Source organism: Parambassis ranga, chromosome 17, assembly GCF_900634625.1.
Source record: "Parambassis ranga chromosome 17, fParRan2.1, whole genome shotgun sequence".
NCBI lineage: Eukaryota > Metazoa > Chordata > Actinopteri > Ambassidae > Parambassis > Parambassis ranga.
This window is the reverse complement of record NC_041037.1, coordinates 22729663-22754423: the sequence shown is the minus strand read 5'-3', so window position 1 is coordinate 22754423 and position 24761 is coordinate 22729663. Positions and strand designations below refer to the sequence as shown.

Below are 24761 nucleotides of genomic sequence, written 5' to 3'. Positions count from 1 at the left end.
AGACATGAACAGTGTTTACACTCAGACCGACTCGGACAGAGGAGCCGACCTTCTCTGAGCCACGTGGTCATGTGTTTACATTTTTTCTATTGTTCTGTCTTTAGGTGACGCTCTGCTCTTTTTTTCTGAATTTCTCAATGAATTGTGGAAGACCAAAGAATGTCTGTGCTAACAGGAGGAAGGATTTTAACCTGTCATTAAGTGAACAGCGCCCCCTGCTGTCTGCAGCTACTTCCCTTATCCGAGGATGAACACAAACAAAATGCTGCTGCAGACACACACACACACACAGGAAACAGAAACTTTATTTGGTCCTCAGAACATCAGTGGGCTGTCAGTCTGTTCTTCATTCACAGCAGTCCATACTCATGACCCGCTGCAGCAGAGGAGAGTACAGTTCATCTGGGCCCTTCAGACACAGCCAGCGGCCCCTGGTGGCCCCGGACTCCTGCTCCGGGTCGCCTCTTGCTCTCAGACTGATGAGTCTGCCCAGTGTCTGACACTCGGCTCCGGTCATATTGGCATGGTTTTCCCAGTGACGGTCCTCTTGATGGCGGACGCCGCCATCCCTCCCATGAAGCGGATCCCGGCGCTGCCGCCGGGCAGCAACGACACCACGTAGCCGACGATGACGGTGACCTGCAGGGCAGCGCCCAGTGCGGTCAGGACGGTGCTGTGGAGGCTCAACGCCGCATATAGAGTCCCTCCGAGGGCGCACAGGTAAACCGCAGCTCCGGGAGAGGTGGGCAGGCCGGCGGCCAGTCTGCTGGGACCCCGCAGAACCGCTGCTGCTGCGATGGCGAACAGCGACCCAAGCGACCAGAGCAACGCGAACTTGCGGGCGTAGAGCAACAGCAGCGGCGCGTAGAGCGCCGACAGTCCGAAACACAGCGCGGAAAACGACACGCACACCCCGAAGGCCACCAGCCGCTGCCTGCGGCTCATGCCCGGCAAGCAGGGGTCTGGCTCGGCCGACCATGGCCAAGAAAATGTGCTACTTCCGGTGGAACTCTGACCGGCCGCAGTGCCGCTACGGCTCCCCGACCAGGGACTGGACCACCGGCCGAACCAGCTCCCGGGTATCGGCTCCGCGTCGTCCAGGTCCACAGTGGTGCTGGAGCTGGCCTGGGAGATGGTCTTGGCACCGCCGCCTTTGGACTGAGCCAAATACTCCTGAAGCTGTCTGTTCAGTTCCGCCATGACGGAGGAAGCTAACAGGCTAGCTGCTAGCGGCGTCTCTTCTTCGGCGATTCTCACTAGCTTCCGGCAGCAGGGCTGCTCCCCTCTACAGGACAGAGATGAAATTACAGCTAAAATAAGCCCAAAGGAAAGCAGCCTGTCACAGATATTTAGATCGATGTCTGATCACTGAGCTCTCGCGCTGCTCAAAGTCACGTGACTCAGCAGTTTTCAGCTGTCACTCTAAAATTAACCCTTCAGGTGATTGGCTGGAGGACCCACACAGCACCATGTACGGGGTGTGTGTGTGTGTGTGTCAGTCAGCAGTGCTCAGAGGGGTCCGGGCACTCAGCAGGTAACAGACACGTTTTATATCAATGTTATGTTTGATCAGCTGACTTACTCTGTGATGATGTCATTCTTGGAACCAACAGAAACACATTTACAGACCGTTAGCTTAGCACAGCACACAGACTGGAAACAGGGACCGTGGGTCTGTGAGTAGTCTGAGAGTCTGAGCCCTGAATGCAGGGTGCAGTATTTTCCTTCAGGGGATAATAAAGCTAATCTTCGTTAGCATGTGTTGATTCAGTCTGTGCTTGGCTGCTTCCCTTTGATTTTAGGCTGGGTCAGTTCTTTTCCACTGTGTTGCAGACTGAACCGTGCTCGGCTGTTTTCCTTCTGACTCCTGAGTGTTTGCTGACTGTCTGGTTCCTCGTGCTTATGGTCTCTGTGCTAAGCTATGCTGTCTGCCCTCCTACTTGTTGCATGCTCAGCTACATTATTACCTTTTTGCCTTTGATTGTAGTTGCTGTGCTAAGCTATGCTAACTGTTTACCTAAGCTGCTCAGTCCTCAGAGTGCAGTAACCTCCCTGTCTTCGACAGATGGCGCTGTCTCAGATCACCCCCACCCTTTTCCTCAGTGGGGCTGATGTGCCCCTTAATGCGGCGCTGGTGTCCCAGAAAGGCATCACCCTGATCGTTAACGCCACTCTGAACCACGCCTGCCCCACCTACCCGGGCGTGGAATGTGTGCGGGTTCCTGTATGCGACCTGCCCAGCGCCCGCCTTGGCGACCATTTTGAGAGAGTCGCTGAGCGTATCCACAGCAATAGTGCAGGAGGGACGCTAGTGCACTGCGCCGCTGGCATGAGCCGCTCCCCGGCACTAGTAATGGCGTACCTGATGCGCTACAGGGGGGTGACCCTGCGCCAGGCGCACCACTGGGTGCAGGAGAGCCGGCCGTACATCAGGCTGAACGCTGGTTTCTGGGAGCAGCTGCTGCAGTACGAAAGGAGGCTGTACGGCAGGAACACCGTCAGAGTGGTGGCCAGCGAAGAGACGGTGCCACCACCACCGCCAAGGACGCCAAGGCTGACGAGGACAACGCCAAATGACTGGCAGAGCAGCTGGTCGCCTCTGGTGACTCGGCCGCCTCTGGTGACCCGGTCGCCTCTGGTGACCCGGTCGCCTCCATCATCACTGTCTCAGGTGACGTCCTCTGGGGTTAAATGTAGAAGAGGGTCTAAAGCCAGCAACGCCAAAATCTAAACAAACAGCTGTGAGGGGCTCGTATGATGTCAGAGGTCAGTGAGCCGGTTGCAGGTTTTCCTGAGTGTGCTCATACTGTAACATAAAAGGCAGTATGTGGATCATCGAGTGGGGGACCAGAACACACAACCTCCACGGGCCTAAAACACCCCCCCACTGTGGCACCGCGTGGGAGTTCAGGGCACAGAGGGGCTAAGGAGCGCCAGCAGAGCTGAAACAGGAAGAAGGCCAGCAGAAGGAAGCATGTGAGCAGTGACCAGAACCTGGTGCATCTCCTGGAAGACGTTTCACAGGGAGCCGCTGTCAGAGCGAGCACGCCTTCCTGAGCGAGGCAGGTCGTTGGATGCAGCTACTGAGAAGTGATTGATGTACTGACAGCTGTGTGTTGTTGCAGGGATCAATAAAGTCTTCATCTGTGTTCATACAACATGTGTCTGCAGTTCAAAGCCGTCAAAACTGTCTCAGAAAGTCACAGTGGGTGAGGTGAAGTCGTGATGTCTGACTCTGCTCTGCCGCTCCATCCTCTGATGGCTCCCAATACATGTCTCCTATCCAGACCCACAACACAAGTACACACTGCCTCATCACACACCAGGGAGGGCTGTGGGGAAAGATCTGGTCCTGGTGTCCACACGGGGACAGGCGAGGGCAGGTTTCACCTCAGAGAGTCCATTTTGGTGTTTTCCTCTGTGTATGAGGAACCAATAAATACACAGCTGTTATTGTTTGACTTCCGGTGTTTGTGAGGACAGTGATGCTGCATGTCATTAGAGGACATTCAGTACATAATATAATGTATGTGTATCATTGCGGAGGGTTTTACAGGATTTTACTGTGAAAATCCTCACCGGAAGTGGCCGGGGCGCCTCGTCCTCGGTGTAGCCCGGAGCTGCTCGGCTCTGCTCGGCTTATTTTCGTCCCGCCCTCCACCGGAGCGGAGCGAGATGAAAAGAGGATCCCGGGGCGTTCGGGTGCTTGTTCGCTGGACAGATCGGACAGCGCGGACCGGGCCGGTAGCGGGGCGGGGAATCGGCGTGTTTGGCCAGAGCTGAGGCACCGGAGACATACCGAGCCGTCGTTCGTAGCGGAGCCGGGTTGGCGCGGACTCCTGGCGCCTGCAGCTCCAGCTGTGTCCCGCCGAACTGACCGAAACATGTACCAGGTTCAGGTGAGGCTCAGCCCCTTTTCCTGACTGACAGGCTGTACATCAGGTTATTGCAATGTAAACGAGGCTCAGTGACACGTGACTCACGCATCAGTCAAGACGCTCACCTGAACAGGTGCTGGTCAGACTGGCTGAAGGACCAGCTAGTCTTTGTGGACCAGATCTGAGGTCATTCTGTTGACCCGTTCATTGATCTGATCAGTGTGTGAAGCTGCTGAGACGTCCTGCCTGAACTTCCATGATGTTTCTGAGTGTTCCGGAGTTCTGGTATTGATGCTGGTCCATGTTAGGGTTCTGAACGTGTCAGGTCTGTGGTGATGACGGTTCTCTCTTCTCGGCCAATGAGGAGGCTGGGTTCATACTGACCCCCCCCCCCCCACAAACAGCCAATAAGATGTTTCAGAGTCACTGAGTCTGATCTGAGGTTGATGCACTGCTGTGTGTGTGTGTCTGTGTGTGTGTGTGTGTGTCTGTGTGTGTGTCTGTGTGTGTGTGTGTGTGTGTGTGTGTCTGTGTGTGTGTCTGTGTGTGTGTGTGTGTGTCTGTGTGTCTGTGTGTGTGTCTGTCTGTGTGTGTGTGTGTGTGTCTGTGTGTGTGTCTGTCTGTGTGTGTGTGTGTGTGTGTGTCTGTGTGTGTGTGTGTGTGTGTGTGTGTGTGTGTGTCTGTGTGTGTGTGTGTGTCTGTGTGTGTGTGTGTGTGTGTGTCTGTGTGTGTCTGTGTGTGTGTGTCTGTGTGTGTGTTTGTGTGTGTGTCTGTGTGTGTGTGTGTGGTTGTGTGTGCTGAGGTGCAGTCTCCCACATACTCTGCTCTAAGCAGTTCTTATACTGTGTCACCTGTGTGTGGTTGTGTCTCTGTGTGTGTCTGTGTGTGTGTGTGTCTGTGTGTGTCTGTGTGTGTGTCTCTGTGTGTGTGTGTGGTTGTGTCTGTGTGTGTGTGGTTGTGTCTCTGTGTGTGGTTGTGTCTCTGTGTGTGTGGTTGTGTTTGTGTGTGTGGTCTAAGCAGTTGTTATACTGTGTCATGTGTGTGTGGTTGTGTCACCTGTGTGGTGTGGTTGTGTCTCTGTGTGTGTGGTTGTGTCTGTGTGTGGTTGTGTCTGTGTGTGTGGTTGTGTCTGTGTGTGGTTGTGTCTCTGTGTGTGTGGTTGTGTGTGTGGTTGTGTTTGTGTGTGTGGTCTAAGCAGTTGTTATACTGTGTCATGTGTGTGTGGTTGTGTCACCTGTGTGTGGTTGTGTCTCTGTGTGTGGTTGTGTCTCTGTGTGTGTGGTTGTGTCTCTGTGTGTGTGGTTGTGTGTGGCTGTCTCTGTGTGTGGTTGTGTCTCTGTGTGTGGTTGTGTCTCTGTGTGTGTGGTTGTGTGTGTGGTTGTGTGTGTGTGTGTGCTCTAAGCAGTTGTTATACTGTGTCATGTGTGTGTGTGTCTTTGATCTGCAGGTATTGATCAGCCTGATTGATCCACCACCTGCCTCCTGCTTATGTAGTGAAGTACAACAGCAGCAGCTGATGGATGATTGGCAGGTGGGCACACGGGTACTCTGATTAATCCTGGTCTCATCCAGGCTGCTTCCTCACAGAGTGGACTCACTGATGACATCATCACTGTCACTCTGTGATTCTGTCACAATGGCGTGTCAGCTGATCCGCCCAGGACTGGGTCTCTGGGCGGAGCACCAGCATGGAGGAGCTGATGGAGTGTGTTCTGCGATCAGTAAGAAGCGCGAGGTTCCAGGACATAGACATTATTTTGTCCAGAGGCACAGTGAGCGGCAGCTGATTGGATGTTTGCAGAAAAAACAGGAAGTGACTTTGATGCTCTGCAACAAAGTGCAGATAAAAGAACAGCGAGCGCGCTTTGATGTGACGCTGCAGAAAGTCAGCTGGTCCAGAATCAATCCTTAAACCCTCAGATGATTTGACCTCTGACCTTCCTGCCGTGTTCAGCTGGCTGTGAAACCGCTCCCTGATCACTACATGTGGTCTACATAGAGTCTGTACAGAGCCTCCGCCATGTTGTGGTGCTGTCTGAGTTCTTAGTGAGAAATTATAGACCCCCCCATAGGGCCCTCAATGTATCCCACAATGCATCATGAGAAGTAGTGTACTTTCAGCGATATGTCCCATCATGCATTGCACAGCCCGGCTAAAAGAACATGAAGTGACGTCACCTGACTTATAAATATAATGATGGTTTAAAGAAGCAGCATGAGCGGCTGTGTTTGTTTATTAATGTTTAATAAAACCTTTATTGGGCTGTAACAGACAGATTATAACTGCTAACAGAGTCTGTTTAGCCGGCAGAGACCGGCTCGATGATTGGCGACAGCAGTGACATCATTAACGGCGACAGGAAATGAGGGAGGTGGAGTCTGAAGCATGCTTCCACTGAACTGAACTCCACATGTGGGCAGGGACTGAGGGATCGGTCACGGAGGTTCTCAGCTTCCCGCCGTGTTACAGAACACCTGAGCGGTTACAGACGTGGAGAAGTGCTCTCTCCTGATTGGTAGATTCAGGGGTGTTTGTAAACCTGCTCAGTTCAGCCATCTTTAAAGATTAAATGATGTCCTGTCATGTCTGACGGTGTTCCTGTAAAGAACCGCCGCAGAGGTCGTCCTGTTTCTGAGGGACAGCAGCTGATTGGTCAGAACTGACAGCACGTCCTGACTGGACTCTGACTAGTCTCACTAGAACCCAGCAGCCATGGGCCTCCTCTTCCTGTGATTGCACTCTTTGGGTGAGGAGTGCGGCGCTCGGCGGGGGAAAGGCCGCCTGACCTTGGTGCTGGGAAGAATGTGACCAGAGGATCGAATGGATTTTGTGAAGAGGCTGGGAGCTTCCTGCGGCTCTGGTTACAGATGCACAGCAGATCCCAGGTGTGTTTGTGCCCCGCGAGGTCGGCAGAACATCCAGAGTTCTGCTGAGCCCGAGGAACTCGATCCAGGAGTCAGATTTCAGCCAGTGACCAATGGCTGTAGCTGTTTGTGGGCGGAGGTTCATTGATCATCTGAGGCAGAGCCATCAGGGGAGAGCGGCTCTGACCTGCAGGAACCTTCTCTCCGGTTCTTCAGTCACATCAGAAGGCAGCAAGAAGAGTGTCAGGCCTGGTTCAGATGGACCGGAGACTCCAGGGTTCAGGTCCTCACCTGGCATGCGGTTCTTAATGAGGAAGGTGGAGGTGTTTGTGCAGGCGGATCGCATCACACTCTATCATGTGTGTCCTCTGCAGGCTCCCGTAGTGGTCCTGTACTGTAGTTACAGTGAGGGTGAAGCCGCAGAGCCACAGGGGGACGCTCCATACAAGATTCATCAGTGAGGAGCTGCCGGATCATTGGACGATATAAATACCAAACTGTCCAGGGTCACAGCTGCAGAGCTGCTGCTGCGTCCTTGGCACAGTTGCACCATCTCACACTCTGTCTAACACACACTCACACATATACACATATACACCACAAACACACACACACACACATATTCACCACAAACACACACTCACACATATACACATATACACCACAAACACACACACACACACACACATATACACCACAAACACACACTCACACATATACACATATACACCACAAACACACACACACACACACACACATATACACCCCACACACACACACACACACACACACACACACACATATACACCACACACACACACACTCACACACACATATACACCACAAACACACACACACACACACACACACACATACACCACACACACACACACACACACACACATACACACACACACACATACACACACACACATACACACACACACACAACACACAACACACACACACACACACACACACACACACACACACTCACACACATATACACCACAAACACACACACACACATATATACACCACACACACACACACACCACAAACACACACACACACACACACACACATATATACACCACAAACACACACACACACACACACACACACACACATATACACCACACACACACACGTGTGACGCCGGCCGTCCTCCACCTATAAAGAGCAGCTTTAAACATGTGACCCAGCAAACAGCTGTTAGTCTCAGGTATGTCGGCTGCAGCAGCAGGGTTGGTTGTGTTACTGCAGTGAGGTGTGCGTCTGTAGGTTGGGTGCAGGCACTGTAGCAGCAGACAGCATTAAGTGTGTTACTGTGCTGTGGATACAGACCTGGAGTAGAGCAGCAGTACACTGCAGGTCTGTGGTGCTGTAGCCCTGAGCTCAGCTCTGCTGGGACTGCTGATGGGGGAGTGTTTGCTCAGCACAACAGCAGGTTATTTTTAGTCAGCAGCATCTCCAGCACACACACACACAGACACACACTGACAGTGAGGAAACAGAGCACTTGATCTGATGATGTTTCAGAGACACCGAGCCTGAACACAGAGGTGAGAACCATTCACATACAAAGGCAGCAGGGGTGCAGAGGCTGCAGGAACTAACAGGCTGTTTTCTACAAGTTCCTGCACTGTAAGATACAGACACACAACAGGAACACAACATGAGCAGCAATCCATGAGAGGAGTGCACAGGAAGCAGCACGTCCGTTAATACCTGAGCTCCAGCTGGACTCTCTGTTGCTGTCAGATGATCAATACGTTCAGTGAAGTTTAAGGCTGTTGTGTGTTCAGGTGTGAAGCGACATGATGTCAGATTGTAGGTGTTGGTGACTCATCCTCAACGTTTCCTGCCTGCAGACGATCTAATAATAAATCTGTGGATGATGTTTTATTGATTCAGAGCTTCTGCTGACTCGCTTCACTGATTTCACTCCGTCAGCTCGTCTCTCTGCAGACTGAAGGTCGGGAGGTCAGCAGCTACCACTCAGCTGGGACGCCTGTACTGCTGCTGGTACGCCTGTACTGCTGCTGGTACGCCTGTACCTCTGCTGGTACGCCTGTACCGCTGCTGGTACGCCTGTACTGCTGGTATGCCAGTAGTGCTGGTACGCCTGTACTGCTGGTATGCCAGTAGTGCTGGTACACCTGTAGTGCTGGTACGCCTGTAGTGCTGGTACACCTGTAGTGCTGGTACGCCTGTAGTGCTGGTACGCCTGTACCTCTGGTACGCCTGTAGTGCTGGTACGCCTGTAGTGCTGGTACGCCTGTAGTGCTGGTACGGCTGTACCTCTGCTGGTACACCTGTAGTGCTGGTACACCTGTAGTGCTGGTACGCCTGTAGTGCTGGTACGCCTGTACCTCTGGTACGCCTGTAGTGCTGGTACGCCTGTACTGCTGGTACGCCTGTACTGCTGGTACGCCTGTACTGCTGGTACGCCTGTACTGCTGGTACGCCTGTAGTGCTGGTACGCCTCTAGTGCTGGTACGCCTGTAGTGCTGGTACGCCTCTAGTGCTGGTTCGCCTGTAGTGCTGGTACGCCTCTAGTGCTGGTTCGCCTGTAGTGCTGGTAGGCCTGGGTCCTGTGTCATAAAGCAGAGCCTGTTCAGCCTGAACGGAAACCTCCAGTTAACCGTTTCAATAAGGGAGGAGAGTTAAACCTGAGCTAGAGCAGTGAGTTAAGGCCATTTCATGAGGTAATTTATAACACCCCCCCCCCCCCACCACCCCATACTTCTATCATTGGATCTAGGTCACATGACCAGATCCCTTCATCCAGACTCTTCCCTCACATCTACAGCTCTGACAGTGACTCTGCATCATTATATCCCTTGGTCCATGTGTTTTCTGCTTCATTCCATGCTGAGTGTATGCTGTCATCCAGGTTTTATTCTCACCCACACCCGATCAGGTCCTCATGTGTTCAGTCGTTCACCGTACATCTAGATGGCATCTTGTTGGCCGTGCTGTTGGGTCCTCATCCTTGTACCTCATACATGTCTGCACACTGTCTGATGCATCCTTGCTAAGCTAACATAAGCTAGCTAAGTTGTGCTAATGCAGGCTAAGGTAACGGAGCTATCTGTGCTGGAGGCGGTGAAACGTGACGGGACGTGTTCAGAGTGTGTGTGCAGCTGTAGATATGTGCTGTGTCTGAAGGTTGCTGAAGGTTCTGCTCTGACGCGCTTGCTGCTGTCACAGGAACACTGTGTGTGTTATCCTGTTTTTTCCTTCATTCTGTGTTCTGAACCTTCACACATTTCACCAGGTGATGTTCAGTTGGAGGTGAGCGACCTTCCAGGTGGGTGGAGCAGCGGGCAGAAAGCTGCTCCGTGTCCATCACGTTCCATCGGGCAGCTTCTCACTGCTCTTCTTCTTCTGTGGTTTCCAGCACATTCATCTTTTGTCAAACAGCGGGGTGATTGTGTGTCTTTGTGTGACGTCTGGACGACACGAGTTAAAGCTGCATGAAAGCGGCTCACAGTCAGACTGATTCACTCTGATCTTATTTTTCAGTGGCGTTTGTGTCTCCATGGAAACATGAACAGTTGTGAATGGGAGCTGAGTGAGTGAACCTGTCGATCTGTTGTAGGGGAAAGGGGAAAGGGTCGTTGCCATGGTGCTGAAGGAGCTTCCTGGTAAAAAGGCCTCCTCTGAAGGAAATCCCCTCCTCACCGTGACAACCAAGGTTGGCATGACAACCACGCTTGCTTGTTTCTCTCACTGCTCAGATTTATTGTGTCTCTGCTTGTTTAGTGTCCACTCTGACCAGCTGATCATCCCACAGAGGACACACACACAGTTAGCACATTTAATCTAATCTAATCCATTTAATGATCCATCTGATCAGCTGTGAAACGTTCATTTGAGCGCTCTGCTGCTGAATCTTTAATGTGCACTTTGAGCATTGTGATGATGACACATGCACGCACACTCTGAACACACTCATTCATTATAATTGATGTTTAGTGGCTCTGATCTGTGGGAGGCCTTTGGATCAATAGTTTGTTCTTTGGTGTAGCTCGGCCGCGTTTCTCAGACGGACTCATCATTAATCCGTCTGGAGACCTGGAGGATTTAGTCAGACTTGCCTCTTGGCTCTGACTGAGTGAGTCCAGATTTCTCCTTCCAAAACGCTGGCGGCGTGAGAAGCGGCAGCAGGAGGCTCCACATCAGTCTTTGGAGGAAGAGCCCGCCTCTCGTTCACCCTCCAACACTGATGATATAATCTCAGGTCTTAGGTTGAGTAAAGCTCCTCTGAGTTCTTCTTCTGTGGTGTCTGTACCCGCTGGTTCCCCTCAGGGATTTTTACTGGACAGCGATGGATTAAACACAGGCATATTCCAGCTGTGGATTAGGATTAGGACGGCACACACTGATCTGTGATCAGGTTAAATCGGGCCTCCGTCAGGACAGGCAGTCCTCCAGATCACATGCTCTGCAGAAGATCATCTGTGCAGAGTGAAACCTCCAGAGGACCGGGCGGCCCTCAGCTGATGTGCAGCGGCTCTGCGGCCTGGGTTTACAGGCCTGCAGCATCGTGACCGAAGCATCATGAGACTGGTCTCCTGGTCTGAAGGTTCGGCTGAAGATAACGCAGTTTGTTGGTAGATTCCCACCTCCAGCCTCCTGTTTCATCCAGATTAGTCCACTTTAATCCAGACCACCTTTATCTAATCACATAAAGAGGAGTCACCATCAGGTCCTTGCTGCCATTATCATAATAACGGATATGGACGTCATTACTTTAATGGAGGAGCTCGAGCAGAGCGCAGCTTTCTGTCAGCAGAGCTCATTTAATCTGTCAGAGCGGAGACAGCAGAGGGTTAAAACACCCGCAGAGGTGTCTGGACTGGACCTGGACATTCCAACATGGAGGTCTGTGGGACTGACTCACCCACACCTGGGCCACACCCAGTTTAAAATCCACCAATGAGGGCGCAGTAACCTTTGAAGAGATCAGGTGTCTCTGTGCGAGTTCATTTCAGAGATTCTCAGAAAGTACTGATTGATTTTTAATGGTTGATTGATTGAAATGTTTGTGTTGTTGTGTATAATGAGCTGTGTGTGTGTGTGTGTGTGCTCTACAGCTGGTTGGGGAGCAGCAGGAGAGTCGCCCCCTGCTGAGTCCCTCCATCGATGACTTCCTGTCAGAAAGCCGCGGAGATGCCTCCTCCACCCGACCCCTCACCTCCAACACAGCAGGTACACCCAGCTAATTATCAGACACACACACACACACACACACACACAGCCATATTTGTTCTGATCATGACTGATCATTTATTCAAGAGGAGGAGGAAGCAGAGGATTCTGACTTCTCCCCCTCTGACCCCCCATGTCTCAAACTTCCTGTCCTCCTCTAACTTGGTGTCCTTGGCTGTCCTCCCTCCCCTCCTGCCACCTGTCACCTCCAACTCAGCAGGTACAGCAGACATTAATTAACACCTGTGACCCCCTGTTGGCTCCTCCAGCACTGCTCTGCACACACACACACACACACACACACACACACACACACACACACACACACACACACCACCCAGTCCAACTTTGTTGAGAGCAGCTCAGTCTGACAGGACGTTCAGAACAACTGCCTGGTTTCAGCCTTGGTTACCACGGTAACATGTTCAGAGATGAAGCTGTGACAGCACCCTCCTCATCAGCAGGTGGCAGCAGTCTGATGATAAACGGATGGGTCGGTGAGCGGAGCTCCTGACTGTCCTCAGCTGTGATGTCCTGTGTTTTTGCAGAAAGATGGATAACGTCAGACTTCCTGTTTGTCTTCATGGCTGCTCTGATGGTTCATCTCGTCCTGCAGTTCTGTCCACAGCTCTGGACCTGGTGGACCTCAGCGAGCCAGGGAACAGCCGTGCAGGCAGAAATGGCAGCAGCAGCAAGGACTGGAGGAGTCCTCTGAGGAGGAAAGGCAGCTCCAAGAGCCCGCGACACCAAGCCAGACCCGAAGAGACGGAGCTGATCCAGGTGGAGGTGGAACACCTGCCCGGCAGTCCCAGGACACCAGAGAGGGTCTCACTGGACTCAGGTGAGACATAATGTGTCCACACATACTGTGACTCGCTGACACACACACATTAAGCAGCTTTGCAGAGGTGGCGCTCTGTAAGCACCTCATTCGGTTGAAAGCTGCTCTTTAATCTGAGCTTTGTTGTGATGAGACTTCCTGTTTGACCTCAGAGCTGTGAGGCATGTCCACCTCGGTGTTCCATCATCAGTCACACTCCTCCTCCTGTCCCATCTGCTTTCAGTCAGCCTGTCGTCTCCTCTGGACAAATGGGATGAGGTGGACGTGGAGGATGGAGGACGTAGGAGGAGACACGAGAAAAGATGCACCTCTCATCACTCGTCCAGCGAACTGCTGTGGTAATGCTCTGACAGGAAGCCGGTCTCAGCTCACATTCACACTTTCAACAGCTGTAGAGACAGATGTGTCAGCCTGGGAGGTCATCGTGACAGGAGCCAGAGAGAGAGACAAAGACAGAGAGACAGAGAGACAGACAGAGGGGCTGAGACAGAGAGAGACAGAGACAGAGAGACAGAGGGGCTGAGACAGACACAGAGAGACAGAGACAGAGACACAGAGAGACAGACAGAGAGAGGCCCAGACAGACAGAGAGACAGAGGGGCTGAGACAGAGACAGAGACACAGAGAGAGAGACAGAGAGGCTGAGACAGAGAGAGAGACAGAGGGGCTGAGACAGAGAGAGACAGACAGAGAGACAGAGGGGCTGAGACAGACACAGAGAGACAGAGACACAGAGAGAGAGACAGAGAGGCTGAGACAGAGAGAGAGACACAGAGAGACAGACAGAGAGAGGCCCAGACAGACAGAGAGACAGAGGGGCTGAGACAGAGAGAGAGACAAAGACAGAGACACAGAGAGAGAGACAGATGTGTCAGCCTGAGAGGTCATCGTGACAGGAACCAGAGAGAGAGACAGAGACAGAGAGACAGACAGAGGGGCTGAGACAGACACAGAGACACAGAGAGAGAGACAGAGACACAGAGAGGCTGAGACAGACACAGAGAGACAGACAGAGAGAGACCCAGACAGACAGAGAGGCCGAGACAGAGAGAGAGACAAAGACAGAGAGAGGCCCAGACAGACAGAGAGAGACAGAGACACAGAGAGAAAGACAGAGAGACAGACAGAGGGGCTGAGACAGAGAGACAGAGACAGAGAGAGAGACAGAGACAGAGACACAGAGAGGCTGAGACAGAGAGAGAGAGAGAGAGAGACAAAGACAGAGACACAGAGAGACAGACAGAGACAGAGAGGCCGAGACAGACAGAGACACAGAGAGACAGACAGAGACAGCAGTGTGGTTTTAGGTCTACGCTCCTCTACACCCATGCTAACTGCTACTAGCTAGCCGTGGGAGGTCCTCAGCAGCCTGCTCTGCTCCCTCTTTGATCTGATTGGTTGAAATAAGCTTGTGAGGACTGACAGATGTTTCTCTGGACGCTGTAGGTGGCGCTAAAATCATGTTTGTGCTTCCTCAGGTCTGCTGAGTTTAAAACGGATCCACTAACAAAGAACAGCTTCGGCATCCACAGCTTCGATGACCTGGACTTCATCAGTTCCACACAGGTCAGCTGTTCACAGAACCACAGGAGTACCACACAGAACCAAACAGAACCACAGGAGTACCACACAGAACCACACAGAACCACAGCAGTACCACACAGAACCACAGCAGAACCACAGGAGTACCACACAGAACCACAGCAGAACCACACAGAACCACAGGAGTACCACAGGAGTACCACACAGAACCACAGCAGAACCACAGGAGTACGACACAGAACCACACAGTACCACAGCAGTACCAGAACCACAGCAGTACCACACAGCACCACACAGTACCACAGCAGAACCACAGCAGTACCACAGCAGTACCACAGCAGAACCACACAGAACCACAGCAGAACCACACAGTACCACAGCAGAACCACACAGTACCACAGCAGAACCACAGCAGTACCACAGCAGAACCACAGCAGTACCACAGCAGAACCACACAGTACCACAGCAGTACCACAGCAGAACCACACAGAACCACAGCAGAACCACACAGTACCACAGCAGAACCACAGTAGTACCACACAGAACCACACAGTACCACAGCAGAACCACACAGTACCACAGCAGTACCACAGCAGAACCACACAGTACCACAGCAGAACCACACAGAACCACAGCAGAACCACACAGTACCACAGCAGAACCACAGCAGTACCACACAGAACCACACAGTACCACAGCAGAACCACACAGTACCACAGCAGTACCACACAGAACCACACAGTACCACAGCAGTACCAGAACCACAGCAGTACCACACAGCACCACACAGTACCACAGCAGAACCACAGCAGTACCACAGCAGTACCACAGCAGAACCACACAGAACCACAGCAGAACCACACAGTACCACAGCAGTACCACAGCAGAACCACACAGAACCACAGCAGAACCACACAGTACCACAGCAGAACCACAGCAGTACCACACAGAACCACACAGTACCACAGCAGAACCACAGCAGTACCACACAGAACCACACAGTACCACAGCAGAACCACACAGTACCACAGCAGAACCACACAGAACCACAGCAGAACCACACAGTACCACACAGAACCACACAGTACCACAGCAGAACCACACAGTACCACAGCAGTACCACACAGAACCACACAGTACCACAGCAGTACCACAGCAGAACCACAGCAGTAAATAAAACTTTGAGGGTTCCTGGGAAAGGAGGCACCGGTCTGTGTGTCCTCAGAGTTCAGCTCAGCTTTGACTTTGTTCAAAGTTTGTTGGTTTGTTTCACTGTCTCACGCTGACAGCTGCTGGCTGACCTTCCTGTGTGTGTGTGTGTGTGTGTGCAGGACTGTGGGGCGTCCAGACAGCGCAGACGGACTCGCTCTCTGCTGGCCAGAAACGAGTCTCTGGAGGACGAGTTCGTCAGAGCAAAGGCTGCAGTTGAGGTAAGAGCAGCCGCTGCTCAGGCATCGACTCGTCAGACTGGTAGAACAGGAAGGGACTGAAGGCGGATCCTGGACAGAGCTGTGGTCTTCATCCACAGTCACACCCTGGAAAAATTAAATGTCTCAGATCCGTCAGGTGGGCTCAGGGCGGTGTGGTTAAAGTACAGATGCTCATTGGAGGCTCGGTGAACCAATCAGAACACCTCTGTGATTAGAAGCTCCTCCTCCTCATGTCAACATTACTGACGTGGTGCTGTATGTGCTTTCTAAGTCTACCCTGACATCTGATTGGCTCTGACGAGGGGCGGCGGTCCTGCTGCTGAGGTTCTGATTCATCTGTAAACATCCAATCAGAGACCTCCGCCGTTCCTTAGAGACACCACACAGGTGCATTGTGGGAGATGCAGGACATGTTTTGGAGGACCTTAGAACTTTCATGTTGGTGTTGTTGTTGTTTTTCTGTTGCCGTGGTTTCATTGTTGACGTTGCTGTTGGTTCCAGTCGGACACGGAGTTCTGGGACAAGATGCAGGCAGAGTGGGAGGAGCTTGCCCGGAGGAACTGGCTGGAGGAGTCCGAGGATCAGCAGCCGGGCGCACCGTCTGTCTCCCCTGCTGAGAAGGTGCGTTCAGAGCAAACGCATCGTTTGAAACATTTCCCAGCATGCCTCTGTGCCTGGGTATTAATGATGGGAGATTATCACTCAGATGTTTGTTAATCTGCAGTTTTAATCCCGAGATAAGTAATCCGGCAGTAATCCCTCCTCCGCTCAGGTGTTACATCACCATGGTGATGGAGGTGAAGCCGCTCTGATGTTTACACACTCTGGAACATCTGCTCACACATGTGGAACAGCTGATCAGCTGCTGCGCCTTTCACACCTTTATTTCCTGTGTGTGTGTCTGTGTGTGTGTGTGTCTGTGTGTGTCTGTCTGTGTGTGTGTGTCTGTGTGTGTGTGTGTGTGTCTGTGTGTGTGTGTCTGTGTGTGTGTCTGTGTGTGTCTGTCTGTGTGTGTGTGTGTGTGTCTGTGTGTGTGTCTGTGTGTGTCTGTGTGTCTGTGTGTGTGTGTGCCTGTGTCTGTGTGTCTGTGTGTCTGTGTGTGTGTGTGACCTGTGTGTGTGTGTCTGACCTGTGTGTGTGCGTGTGTGTGTGTGTGTGTGTGTGTCTGTGTGTGTCTGTGTGTATGTGTGACCTGTGTGTGTCTGTGTGTGTGTGTGTGTGTGTGTGTCTGTGTGTGTGTGTCTGTGTGTGTCTGTGTGTATGTGTGACCTGTGTGTGTCTGTGTGTGTGTGTCTGTGTGTGTCTGTATGTGTGTGACCTGTGTGTGTCTGTGTGTGTGTGTCTGTGTGTGTCTGTGTATATGTGAGACCTGTGTGTGTCTGTGTGTCTGTGTGTGTCTGTGTGTGTGTGTGTGTCTGTGTGTGTGTCTGTGTGTGTGTCTGTGTGTGTGTCTGTGCGTCTGTGTGTGTGGGTGTCTGTGTGTGTCTGTGTGTGTGTCTGTGTGTGTGTCTGTGCGTCTGTGTGTGTCTGTGTGTGTCTGTGTGTGTGTCTGTGTCTGTGTGTGTCTGTGTGTGTCTGTGTGTCTGTCTGTGTGTGTCTGTGTGTATGTGTGACCTGTGTGTGTCTGTGTGTGTGTCTGTGTGTGTGTGTCTGTGTGTATGTGTGTGACCTGTGTGTGTCTGTGTGTGTGTCTGTGTGTGTGTCTGTGTGTGTGTCTGTGTGTATGTGTGACCTGTGTGTGTCTGTGTGTGTCTGTGTCTGTCTGTGTGTGTGTCTGTGTCTGTGTGTCTGTGTGTGTGTCTGTGTGTGTGTCTGTGCGTCTGTGTGTGACCTGTGTGTGTCTGTGTGTCTGTGTGTGTGTCTGTGTGTGTCTGTGTGTGTGTCTGTGCGTCTGTGTGTGACCTGTGTGTGTCTGTGCGTCTGTGTGTGACCTGTGTGTGTCTGTGTGTGTGTCTGTGTGTGTCTGTGTGTGTGTGAGCGAGCTCTGCTGTTGACTCAGTGTGTACAGGCTGGTTCCTCAGATTGATTGATTGAGACTGATCGATCGCTGCTTCTGACTCATTGATCTCTGGAGCGAACTGATCGGTTTGAACACAGCGATCAATGAGGCTTAAACATGTGTCAGGTTTCTTTGAACATGCAGCAGTGTGTGGGACGTGCTGCCATCTTGTGGGGCAGTTCTTATAATCAATACATTTAACCATTCATTCCTCGTCCAGGAGATGACCTCACCACATGTGTGTGCAGTGCATGATGGGAAGCTGATTTTATCTGTCTGCACGGCTTATTGTGACCTTTGAGGTCATGTGACCTAACAAAGCTGTTCCTGACAGGGTTACCACTTCAACCCCAACAACCCGTACAGAGAGTGGCCCAGCGCCTTCGCCGAGGCTCAGGACAGAGCGCGGGAGGGAGACCTGAACGCCGCCGTGCTGCTGCTGGAGGCCGCCATTATGCAGGACCCGCAGGACTCAGAGGTGGGGCGCTGCGGCCCGCGGGCTGTGGGTGGGGGCGTTCCTGTGCCGCTGCTTCAGGTCACCTTTGTCTTTCCTTGTGTTTGAGGCGTGGCAGGTTCTGGGGATGACTCAGGCCGAGAACGAGAACGAACAGGGCGCCATCGTGTCCCTGCAGAGGTCTGCTCACCTTTCACCATAATATCACATGGCGCCCTCTGCTGGGAACTTATTGATCGCTTTACCTGCTGCAGGTGTCTGGAGCTCCGCCCCAACAACCTGTCCGCTCTGATGGCGCTCGCCGTCAGCTTCACTAACAGCGGTATGCAGCGGGAGGCCTGCGACGCCCTGTGCCGCTGGATCAGCCACAACCCCCGGTACCGACACCTCGCCCAGGGGAGCCGCAGCCCACTACAGGGCTCCCCAGCCACGCCACGCAGGGGCCCCCGGCTGTCTGCGCTGGCCAGGTACGAAACCCCGAGGAGCTCACGTTAAGATTGAGATGCACTTTATTATTGAAGCCACGCCCTGTGTGTGCGAGCAGGTCGGAGCTGCAGGATGTGCTGCTGCTCTTCGAGGAAGCGGCTCTGTCCAACCTGGACTGTTTGGATCCGGACCTGCAGACCGGGCTGGGCGTCCTCTACAACCTGAGTGCTGACTTCAACAAGGCGGTGGAAGCTTTCAGTGCAGCTCTGTCTGTCAGACCACAGGTCACACACACACAGACACACACACACACACACAGACACACACAGACACACACACACAGACACACACACAGACACACAGGTCACACACAGACACACACACAGACACACACACACACACACACAGACACACACACAGACACACACATAGGTCACACACAGACACACACCCAGGTCACACACAGACACACACACACACACACACACAGACACACACACACACACAGACACAGGTCACACACACACACAGACACACACACACACACACACACACACACACAGACACACAGGTCACACAGACACACACACACACACACACACAGACACACAGGTCACACACACACACAGACACACAGACACACACACACACACACAGACACACACACACACACAGACACACAGGTCACACACAGACACACACACAGACACACACACACACACAGACACACACACACACACAGACACACAGGTCACACACAGACACACACACACACACAGGTCACACACAGACACACACACAGGTCACACAGACACACAGACACACACACAGGTCACACACACACACAGACACACACACACACACACACACAGACACACACACAGGTCACACACACACAGGTCACACACACAGGTGACACACACAGGTCACACACACACACACACACAGGTCACACACAGACACACAGACACACACACAGACACACAGACACACAGACACACACAGACACACACACACAGACACACACACACACACACAGGTGACACACACAGGTCACACACAGACACACACACACACACACAGACACACACACACAGACACACACACACAGGTCACACACAGAAACACACACACACACTGACACACACAGAAACACACACACACTGACACACACACACACAGACACACACACACACACACACACACAGGTGACACACACAGGTCACACACACACACACACAGGTCACACACACACACACACACACACACAGACACACACAGACAGTCAGACACACACACACACACAGGTCACACACACACACACACACTCACAGGTCACACACACAGGTCACACACACACACACACACACAGGTCACACACACACACACACACACTCACAGGTCACACACACAGGTCACACACACACACTCACAGGTCACACACACAGGTCACACACACACAGGTCACACACACACACACACAGGTCACACACACACACTCACAGGTCACACACACAGGTCACACACACAGGTCACACACACACACACACAGGTCACACACACACACTCACAGGTCACACACACAGGTCACACACACAGCTCGGAGCTGTAGGTCAGGATCTCAGTGCTGTCACGCTGACCTGGGACTTCCTGCCCCCCCTCAGGACTACCTGCTGTGGAACCGCCTGGGAGCGACACTGGCGAACGGGAACCGCAGCGAGGAGGCGGTGGAGGCTTACACCAGAGCGCTGGAGCTGCAGCCCGGATTCATCCGCTCTCGATACAACCTGGGAATCAGCTGCATCAACCTGGGAGCTCACAGGTAAGCCCGCCCACTGGTAAGCCCGCCCACTGGTAAGCCCGCCCACAGGTAAGCCCGCCCGCTGGTAAGCCCGCCCACAGGTAAGCCCGCCCGCTGGTAAGCCCGCCCACAGGTAAGCCCGCCCACAGGTAAGCCCGCCCGCTGGTAAGCCCGCCCACAGGTAAGCCCACCCACAGGTAAGCCCGCCCGCTGGTAAGCCCGCCCGCTGGGCCGTGGCGTCTCCAGCTGTGTGCAGTGACCCAGCTGACCTGCTCGTGTTTCTGCAGGGAGGCGGTCAGTAACTTCCTGACGGCCCTGAACCAACAGAGGCGGAGTCAGCGCTGCAGCCACCAGCAGATGTCGGCCAACATCTGGGCCGCCCTGCGAATCGCCATCTCCATGATGGACCGACCCGAGCTGTTCCAGGCCGCCAACATGGGGGACCTGGACGTGCTGATGAACGCCTTCGACATGGGCGATGTGTGAGCGCGGCGCGGAGAGACTGAAACCAAAGAGGCGACAACAGCAATACAGCAGCACAACCCTTTAACTTCCTGTTAGACCTGAGCGCGGGGCGGAGCTGAGCCTCTTCATCCTGCGGCTCCTCTTCACACTGACCTCTGATCAGCACATCCCTTATTGATCTGCTGATCAGCCTCTGCTGTGTTTATTATTGACGATGTAAACACTCGTGCTTCAGTTTTCATGTGCGTAAATAAAACATGAAGTTTTATTAGTTCAAATGACCCACACTTATATTACCGATCTAATCAGCAATAAGCTGCTTCAGTGTTAGTGTTGCTTCATTAGTCGTCACATGATCAGATGGAGGTCAGTGATGAAGAGGAGGGTGAAGAGTTCCTAGTGAAAATACCTCAGATTCCATTTTCTGTGTTAAAAGTTTGAAGCCATAAAACAGGAAGTGAAACCGTCTGATGTCACGTGAGGCACCGCTCATGTCCAGCAGGGGGAGCCGCTCGCTCCTGACAACACAGAGGCAGAGCCGCAGACTGAGCACCTGCAGGCCACGGCTGGGACTGCAGCAGCACCACCCCGCTCATGTGACCAAACCAGATGACCGTAGCGTCGCCTGCAGGGCTGCTGCGCCCATGTGTGCCTGCAGGAGGCGTCAGTCTAAAGCAGAAATGAAGGGATTTGTTTTCTTCAGGGCTTTTATTCTGAAAGGTTCTGCTGGTTTCTGCACTTCCTGTAAACTCTGCAGCATTATTTTTACACAGCTTCAAATATTTAAGCACATTTTAACAGAAATATTTAAACTGCAGAGAAATAAGCGTTTAATGGAAGATCAATAACAGTGTAAATCATTTCCTGAATTACAAATGAATCTTCAGAGAATCAAAGTAAATTACACGCATGCCTTCAATAATCAATTTACTCATCAATGTTACATATTTAAGCACCGTAGGTTTCTGAGGCTGCTGTTATTTATTGATTATCACATGTTGATCAGATTCATTTGACGACAAAGGAAACAGTTTCTTTCAGATTCAGAGTCTGGGATCTGCTTCCTGTTGACGGCCCGATGACATCACATGTCAATCACAGATCTTGGTTTGTTTTGATGTTAAATGCATGTAAACTGATATTTTAGAAAATAAACTGCTGATCAATACGTCCAATCATTGTGATCAATACGTCATAGCCAGACGTCATGGCTACAAGCAGAACTCAGGCGCGTGTGTGTCTGTGTGTGTGTGCGTGTGTGTGTCTGTGTGTATATGTGTGTCTGTGTCTGTGTGTGTGTGTCTGTGTGTGCGTGTGTGTGTATGTCTGTGTGTGTCTGTGTCTGTGTGTATGTCTGTGTGTGTGTGTATGTGTCTGTCTGTGTGTGTATGTCTGTGTGTGTGTCTGTGTGTCTGTGTCTGTGTGTGTGTCTGTGTGTATGTCTGTGTGTGTGTGTGTCTGTGTGTGTGCGTGTGTCTGTCTCTGTGTGTGTCTGTGTGTGTGTCTGTGTGTGTGTCTGTGTGTATGTCTGTGTCTGTGTGTATGTCTGTGTGTGTGTCTGTGTTTGTGTGTATGTCTGTGTGTGTGTCTGTGTGCGTGTGTGTCTGTGTGCGTGTGTGTGTGTGTGTCTCTGTGTGTGTCTGTGTGTGTGTCTGTGTGTGTGTCTGTGTGTGTCTGTGTGTCTGTGTGTGTGTGTGACAACACATACAGACAGAAACCAGCTGAGGCTGCCGATCAGACTGCTCAGATCAATAACTGCAGGTCTGATGGGAGCAGCTGCTGCTTGAGGACGAACAGACCGAGATGTTTCTGGCTGATGTATGGATACATTTTATTGGATACACGATGAAGTCAATACTTTGATCAATAATCAGAGCATACACAGAAAGCCAATCCACCCTGCTGATACGGATCAGACAGGAAGCTTCTCTAATCAGTGTTCACTACAGTTATTGATGAATTACCAATACATCCACACAAAGAATTCAACAGTTCAGGTCTGCTGATCGATCAGCTGATCGATCAGCAGACCTGAGCTGTTGAATGATTGATCAGCTGATTGATCAGGACAAGCATCAGCACCAAGTCCAAAGTACAGTAAACTCTGAAAACTAATCAATAGTTATTTATTGATTATCAGCTAATCGACTGATCATTACAGGAATCAGTCTGAGGTTCTGTTCTGGGTTTTCGGACAGAACGCCAATGACATCACCAGGGGGTGTGTCTTACTTCAGCCATCTCACAGGCTGGTCCTCCACAGAACTCTGAGCAGACATGCGTGCAGTGTTTGGGTTCTGATCAGTAATCAATCCATAAATGATCGATCCGGTGCCGAAGCTGGGGTGACCTGTAGGTGAATGAGTGCAGCAGCAGGGGGCGCTGCTCCTCCTCCTCAGTTTCCCTGCAAGTACTGAGCAGAAAAGGCCTCCAGCTGGGTCTCCAGCTGCGTGGCTCGGTTCCTGAATACAGAACCACAGGTCAGACGGGCGGGAACGTCAGCTCCGCCTTAAAGGGGGTTGGGGGGGGGGCAGGTGGGGACGAAGGTCTGCTTGAAAGGGGGGCAGGTGGGGACGAAGGTCTGCTTCAAAGGGGGGCAGGTGGGGACGAGGGTCTGCTTCAAAGGGGGGCAGGTGGGGACGAAGGTCTGCTTGAAAGGGGGGCAGGTGGGGACGAAGGTCTGCTTCAAAGGGGGGTAGGTGGGGACGAGGGTCTGCTTCAAAGGGGGGCAGGTGGGGCTTCAGATATACAGTGTATAACTACAGGGGCTCTGCTGTTAGAGGGAGCGTGCTGTGAAGCGGCTGGTGACGTTAATCCAACTCTTCCCCACCCGGCTGAGTTGTGCAGTGGTGTGAACCAAACGCTCCTCACCTGAAGGCCTTGGACCTCCTCTGGATGTTCTCCAGTCTCTGAATCCTGAAGCTCAGCTGTCGGATGTTCCCCTCCAGCTCGGCGTCACTCAGGTCGACTCGCTGACTCAGACGGCCGAAGGTTGATGACAGCTCCCTGAAACACACACACACACACACACACAGCAGTGTAAAGGGTGTAGCTGTCTTCAGGTGTGCTTTAGGTCACTGTGTGCAGCAGGAAGGGGCGGGGTCTTACTTGAACACCTGCTGGCTGCAGGCAGCGCTAGTGACGGGGACAACGGCTCTCAGGCGCTGGGTGGCGTGCTCCACGAACTGCTGCTTCAGAGCGCGCTCCCTGCTGGCATCAGTCCAGGTGAGTTTCTCATACAGGTAGAGGAGGCCGTACAGGGACAGGGACAGAGCGATGAGACGCCAGCCCACCGAGCGGCACACCTGCAGCGACACACCCACAGCTGAGGGGGAGCAAGAGTGTGTGTGTGATCATCCCAGCAGGACTTACCACACCGCCAATCACCAGCACTGTCATGGATGCTCGGGAGGTGACGGAAACCAGGCCTGTTGCTATGGAAACCACCATCTCATCCTTCATGGAGGAGCCCTCCTGCTGAGAGACGGAGGCTGATTCAGCGGTCAATCGTTAAAGGTGTTTAAAGTCCTGAACGTGACGCCCCACCTGCACTCTCGGGTCGGAGCTGCTCAGTGCGCGCTTGGCGTTGGTGGCACCGATGAAGCGCGTCACGAGGGCGGTCCATCCCAGAGAGAACTGGAACTCAATGTTCTCCTGAAAGTCTGCACAGAGGGCGGCAAGGCCGAGGTCAAAGGTCATCTCGAAAGAGGAGGAGGGAGCAGAGAGCTGGTCCTGGACGGATGGAGACAGCAGAGGACGGACACTGTCTGCAGAGACAGGAGCAGAGGAGAGTCACGCTGCCGCTGGTCTGCTGGTGCAGTGAGGCGGGGACGTACCGAT

The 24761-nt window shown here is 52.6% G+C and overlaps 4 protein-coding genes across 10 annotated transcripts in view; 2 read left to right on the top strand and 2 right to left on the bottom strand.

Annotated features, from left to right (window-relative positions):
• Nucleotides 1-287: 287 nt before the first annotated feature.
• Nucleotides 288-1309, bottom strand: sft2d3 (SFT2 domain containing 3). Its single transcript, XM_028426714.1, has one exon. The coding sequence runs from the start codon at nt 1198-1200 to the stop codon at nt 514-516; it is 687 nt and encodes a 228-aa protein (XP_028282515.1). The 5' UTR covers nt 1201-1309; the 3' UTR covers nt 288-513.
• Nucleotides 1310-1394: 85 nt separating this feature from the next.
• On the top strand, nt 1395-22085 carry pex5lb (peroxisomal biogenesis factor 5-like b). 6 transcript variants are annotated; one of them, XM_028426711.1, is made up of 15 exons: nt 1395-1534; nt 1614-1676; nt 10351-10446; nt 11849-11963; nt 12580-12804; nt 13028-13142; nt 14283-14370; nt 15678-15776; nt 16278-16397; nt 18110-18253; nt 18339-18409; nt 18484-18696; nt 18774-18939; nt 20320-20477; nt 20744-22085. In XM_028426711.1, exons 3-15 carry the CDS (start codon nt 10375-10377, stop codon nt 20940-20942), a joined length of 1785 nt encoding a protein of 594 aa, XP_028282512.1. In that variant the 5' UTR covers nt 1395-1534; nt 1614-1676; nt 10351-10374; the 3' UTR covers nt 20943-22085. The 6 variants fall into 6 exon arrangements, with proteins under 6 accessions (XP_028282512.1, XP_028282511.1, XP_028282509.1 ...); XM_028426710.1 differs by lacking the exon at nt 1614-1676 and having other exon boundaries at nt 1501-1534; XM_028426708.1 differs by lacking the exons at nt 1395-1534; nt 1614-1676 and adding an exon at nt 3641-3899.
• On the top strand, nt 1447-3103 carry LOC114449231 (dual specificity protein phosphatase 18). 2 transcript variants are annotated; one of them, XM_028426716.1, is made up of 2 exons: nt 1447-1534; nt 2066-3103. In XM_028426716.1, the coding sequence occupies exon 2, from the start codon at nt 2066-2068 to the stop codon at nt 2729-2731; it is 666 nt and encodes a 221-aa protein (XP_028282517.1). In that variant the 5' UTR covers nt 1447-1534; the 3' UTR covers nt 2732-3103. The 2 variants fall into 2 exon arrangements, with proteins under 2 accessions (XP_028282517.1, XP_028282518.1); XM_028426717.1 differs by lacking the exon at nt 1447-1534 and adding an exon at nt 1629-1676.
• A 1146-nt stretch (nt 22086-23231) lies between the features above and the next one.
• The window catches only part of LOC114449808 (mitofusin-1), a 10260-nt gene continuing 8730 nt past the window's right edge, over nt 23232-24761 (bottom strand). Inside the window, 5 exon segments of the mRNA XM_075353437.1 lie at nt 23232-23383; nt 23793-23927; nt 24030-24226; nt 24294-24688; nt 24758-24761. The exon segment at nt 24758-24761 is cut by the window's right edge and continues 99 nt beyond it. Coding sequence (XP_075209552.1) covers nt 23317-23383; nt 23793-23927; nt 24030-24226; nt 24294-24688; nt 24758-24761 — 798 coding nt within the window. The 3' untranslated portion in view covers nt 23232-23316.